The sequence below is a fragment of the Sphaeroforma arctica genome, assembly GCF_001186125.1.
Source record: "Sphaeroforma arctica JP610 unplaced genomic scaffold supercont1.247, whole genome shotgun sequence".
Classification (NCBI taxonomy): domain Eukaryota; class Ichthyosporea; order Ichthyophonida; genus Sphaeroforma; species Sphaeroforma arctica.
In genome coordinates, this window is record NW_014040311.1 from 1 (window position 1) to 4,680 (window position 4,680).

The window sequence follows — 4,680 nt, forward strand, 5'->3', positions numbered from 1 at the left end:
GGATATGTATAAGTATATATATATGTATGTATATATATATATATACATATATTTGTGTAGGTGTTTTTTGTATATGTATAGTTGTATATATTTGAGAAGGAGCGAGATGCATGTTCTGTTGGGCATATGTATACAGCAAACCTTCATGAACATTTGTACTGCTAATCCTGAGCGTGGTATATACATAAAGTAGTTGTTTGTTCTACGTCTGCATACATTTACATCAAATTGGACATTGGTGTGCAATTTTTCCAGCTTTCCCTGGTACACATATGTAGACTACATACATGTATTTATATATCAGTCCTTCATACTTTATTCAGTGGTCAATATCGTGATAGTACCCTTAAATTTGCATCTACACATGTGCGCCTTGATGAAAGCAATCACACAAATCTACTTCAATATTTGGATGCGTACAGATACATTTTAACATTCCTTAAGTACCCCAGTTCATCCAAAAATTCTCGCTGACCAAATATAGTATCAACTGGGATTGTGAATTTGATTCATCATCTGAGCACGAGCTTTCATCGCATATCTGGTATTTCGAGGAGGAAACGATCATTCAAACATTAAGAATGTATTTCGCAATACGCACGTTTTCCACTTTCACACCAGTTATCAAGGGCATGTACATGCATCTATAGTTATATGCAAAAGTATGCCTGGTTTATAATGTGAAATAATCTGGTAGATCCCGGAAATATGCTAACATCTTGGGTGTCTTTGTCGATTTTTGTGAGGAGACCCTATTCACTATATACCTTTTGTGCGTGGAACAGTTGTTTGTCTGTTTGTATTAACCAACTTATGTATGATGATTTCCGATATAGGTGGGTGATATGATCTGTGTGCGTGTGCTCACTTATATATAATATTCTGCCAAAAAAAAACAATACAGGGTGATAACCGCCGAGCGGTTTATCTGCACAGACAATCATCTCAACATCATAGTAAACGACGCGATGGAATTGAGGACCATCCGCCGACCCCTCCCGGAGAACCCTGAAGGTATTGTTTGTTCTAAGTACCATTAGTCTAAGGCGCAATACATAATCTACGTTCGATGGTTCTTATGTTTCGTGGTGCCACGTACTCCTTGTGGGACAAGCCTGCTTCTATGCCACATTGTTATACTACCGATCCTCTATTTAGGACGTATGATGAACTTAATTCCTACTATTTTTTGAAATGGGTGAATTGCGGGGCGGGAGTGCAGTCTAACCATACCATACCACGTGACACTCGAATCACCTTATGCTCATTACTACGTCAATGAACAACCCAACTTCTCAACTGGATATGCTTTGACACCCAGCAGAGATAGAAGTGATCCAAGAAGTCCGGAAGCTCGGATCTGTCATGGTCCCCGGTGCCCATGTAGAACGGATTGAAATCATCGACGCGGAAGCAACTGCTGCTGATGTGAGCGGCCTCGTGTTATAGACACGCGACACCTGATGTGGTTAGATCAGAACAGACTATATACACAAAACTTGTCCTGAACGAATGCCTCTGCAGAATGATATGTATGGGTACCGGAGTGTGATCGACGCCTCCGAAGGAGAAGTACAACCTCCAGAAACCTTAAATGACAATACATCCACCATATCCAAGCCACAAAGATTGCGCTAATCGGACTGTTCACCGGAGAATACTTTTGTGCAAAAGCACGATTGGTACGCAAACGCGCTGATGAGAAGCCTGTGATCCGTTGAGCGCAATTTTCGGTTTGTAGAATGAGCCAAATCATATAGCCGGCTGATTGTCGAAGAGAATGTCATCGATTGATGGGCATAAAGAAGCCGAGTCACAACACAGGACATATCGCGAGCCCTGTCGTATCCCTGGTGGCTTTGATTGGAAAGATGGGATGTGCATATAGCTAGACGGAAACCTCCACTCGGGTACCTACGTGTGAATGGAGGTCGATCCATGCTACATCGCAATTTGCAGTTAATTGACAAGCAATTGAACGTGCGTAACGAATTGGTAAACGAGCGGCAATGTATATATCGAAGGAGTCGTGTACTGTTGCTCGCCTAGGTTGGGGGGACGGAGGGGTTTCGGGGGGTTGATTTAGTGCCAGTCACAGGCTATCTTTGGGCGGATACGTGAACGAGGGCGATTAAACGATACGAGCTGTTCACAGACCGACATTCTATTGGCATGGCTATACCATGCAGACCTAGAGCTGGGATGGACCCGTTAGTCTCGAGTTCATTCAGTGTTGAATGCATACTATAGTGTCGTCAGTGCTTCGGCGAACTGCGCCTTACGAGCATACGGTATAATTCTTGCATAAAATTGATCGTGGCTTTATATTGGCATTCGAAGGATAAAGATCCATCATTAGCCGGCTGCAAATTCAATAGAATACTAAACTTCGACATCGGCTCCTAGAGTGTTTATCGCGACTGCCTTTTTTATTTGTGAATCGCACGTACTACATTGTCAAGCATTGTACAACCTACATTTCACAATGGATATTCTCAGGGTTGAACTTTTACTCTATAGATACATATGTATCCGTATTTATACACAACTCAGACTTAATTCAGAATCAACATAAGGTCGCATATTGTATATAACCTAGATATGACAATGTATCATACATTGCTGAAGGGTTCTCCAACTTGGGCTGGGCTGCTGCTGCCGCCGTTCCTTTGCGCTCCACGTACTGACTGCATCACCTGCAATAGCTCTGACGCTCATATATATGCGAAGGCACTTATTGATATGTGGGCCTTATGCTTTAAGCCATACAAGAAGAATAATGTAGCTGCGCTGAAGTCCTGTTATATACATTTATCATGCACATTAAGTTGCCTCCGTTATATTCATATCCACAAAGTGAAGATATTTATAGTGGCTACTTGTGTAAACAACTATCGCGAATTTAAAAGCATCACACTGGTGAGGGTGAAGTAACATAAGTAATTAAGAATACCATTATGCGGTGGAATAAGTTCGGAGTGACGGTCAAAGCACGAGATGCAGAAATGGGGTTTGCACACAGTGTAGCGGAAGATATGACGAGTCAGCAATCATCTCAGGTCAAAGGAATACAATTTTCGCATACATCGAAGCATAGAGGCCACCGTGCAAATATAGCAATTCCCAGAAACCATAAAACGCAGTCTTGATTTTGGGACTATGTTCACACCAAATAACGTCTTCGCAATAGGAATTCAACACTAAAGTTTCTGTAGGATAACTCATGCTAGGCCACAGGTCAGCCAGATTGTGCTCCAAGTCTAGTGTCGAATATTCGGATTCTACGTTATTGTATGCACCAGGAAATATCGAACACAAGAATATCAACTGATGTGGAGATAACGTGAACGTGATGCACAACCAAGGTATACCGTTAAAATGTAGTGGCAGCCAAACTCTTCACTAGATCACTCGGTTTAATGCTCGCGCCATTGTTTACGGTCCCACATCGATTAATTAGGTGTACAAACTGAGTACAAATAGCTAACTCATTTGCCTATGTAGACTGGCTTTCGCTTTTCTCGGAAAGCAGTCAAGCCCTCAGTCCTGTCTTGCGTAGGAATCACTTGTGCATAGCATGCCTGCTCGATTGCCATACCAACAGCCCTGTGTAAAACAGAGATCATAAACTGAGCATTTGCTACCAAACTATTCGGAAGTATCATCACGAGTACAATGGCAGAATAGGCTAGTACAGCCCAGGAAGTAGGCAGAAGGCCGAGCGAGCCACGATAGACTATTATACCGATCAAAACAAAAGGTAACGACCAATGGTCTCAATACAACTACAATGCAAAGAGGATACTTTAGTAGGAATGCAAGACCTTGCACGCTGAAGAAGCATGTTGTTCGTCTTCAGCCAATTATCAATGTGATAACACATGACGAAGATCCAAATATCCTTTGCCTTCGGCCTCTAATGAATACGACACTACAAAGAAAAACATACTGTTCAACTTCGGATCCCTGACTGATCGCTTGCTTTGCCATTCGGAGAGCCACTGGTCCAGCAGGGAGGATATTGCGTGCCAACTCCAAGGCCTTGTCGAGGGGATCGCCCTCGGTCACGGCTTCCGTTATAAGTCCTGCGTGATTTCACATGTGACACAATAAGAACACACTCGCATGGAATACTTTGTGTCACGTTCGCAGAGTCAGCTGGTAGACTGACATGCACGCACCAAAAGTCAGCACATATCAATCTCTACCGGTGCGGCTATCACCTGTGCGTGAAATACCATGTGAATTGCACGATACCACTTGACAAACTGACATGGGCTTGTTTGTGATACACTTGCAGTGTGGACATGCCGACCGACAAGAATGCGCCGAATGTCAGCACAAAAAATCACCACACCTATTTGTTCGGCTTTCTCGGCAGTTAAGATCTTCCCTGTGAAAATCAGCTCTTTCGCCTTTGGTACACCTATCGTTCGCGGCAGCCTTTGTGTGCCGCCAGCTCTGTCAGTTGGACAATAACACGTGTAATGAGAATTACAGAAAATATACGAAAGATTCGTCCTCACCATTGCACTGGTGCCTCCGCAAATAGCAAATCCCGAATGCACAAGCATTGTGTGGGTGTCCTAACAGCTAAGAATATAACCATCGTATATATATATAAATNTATATATATATATATATAATATATATATATATTAATATATANACCTANATATA

At 42.5% G+C, this 4,680-nt stretch overlaps 1 protein-coding gene across 1 annotated transcript in view; it reads right to left on the bottom strand.

Annotated features, from left to right (window-relative positions):
* Nucleotides 1–3,372: 3,372 nt before the first annotated feature.
* Nucleotides 3,373–4,680, bottom strand: part of SARC_04412 (hypothetical protein) — a 2,708-nt gene continuing 1,400 nt past the window's right edge. The window contains exons 3-5 of the mRNA XM_014301743.1: nt 4,358–4,461; nt 3,950–4,085; nt 3,373–3,606 (exon numbers count right to left, since the gene is read on the bottom strand). Coding sequence (XP_014157218.1) covers nt 3,489–3,606; nt 3,950–4,085; nt 4,358–4,461 — 358 coding nt within the window. The 3' untranslated portion in view covers nt 3,373–3,488. The remainder of the gene's footprint in view (nt 3,607–3,949; nt 4,086–4,357; nt 4,462–4,680) is intronic.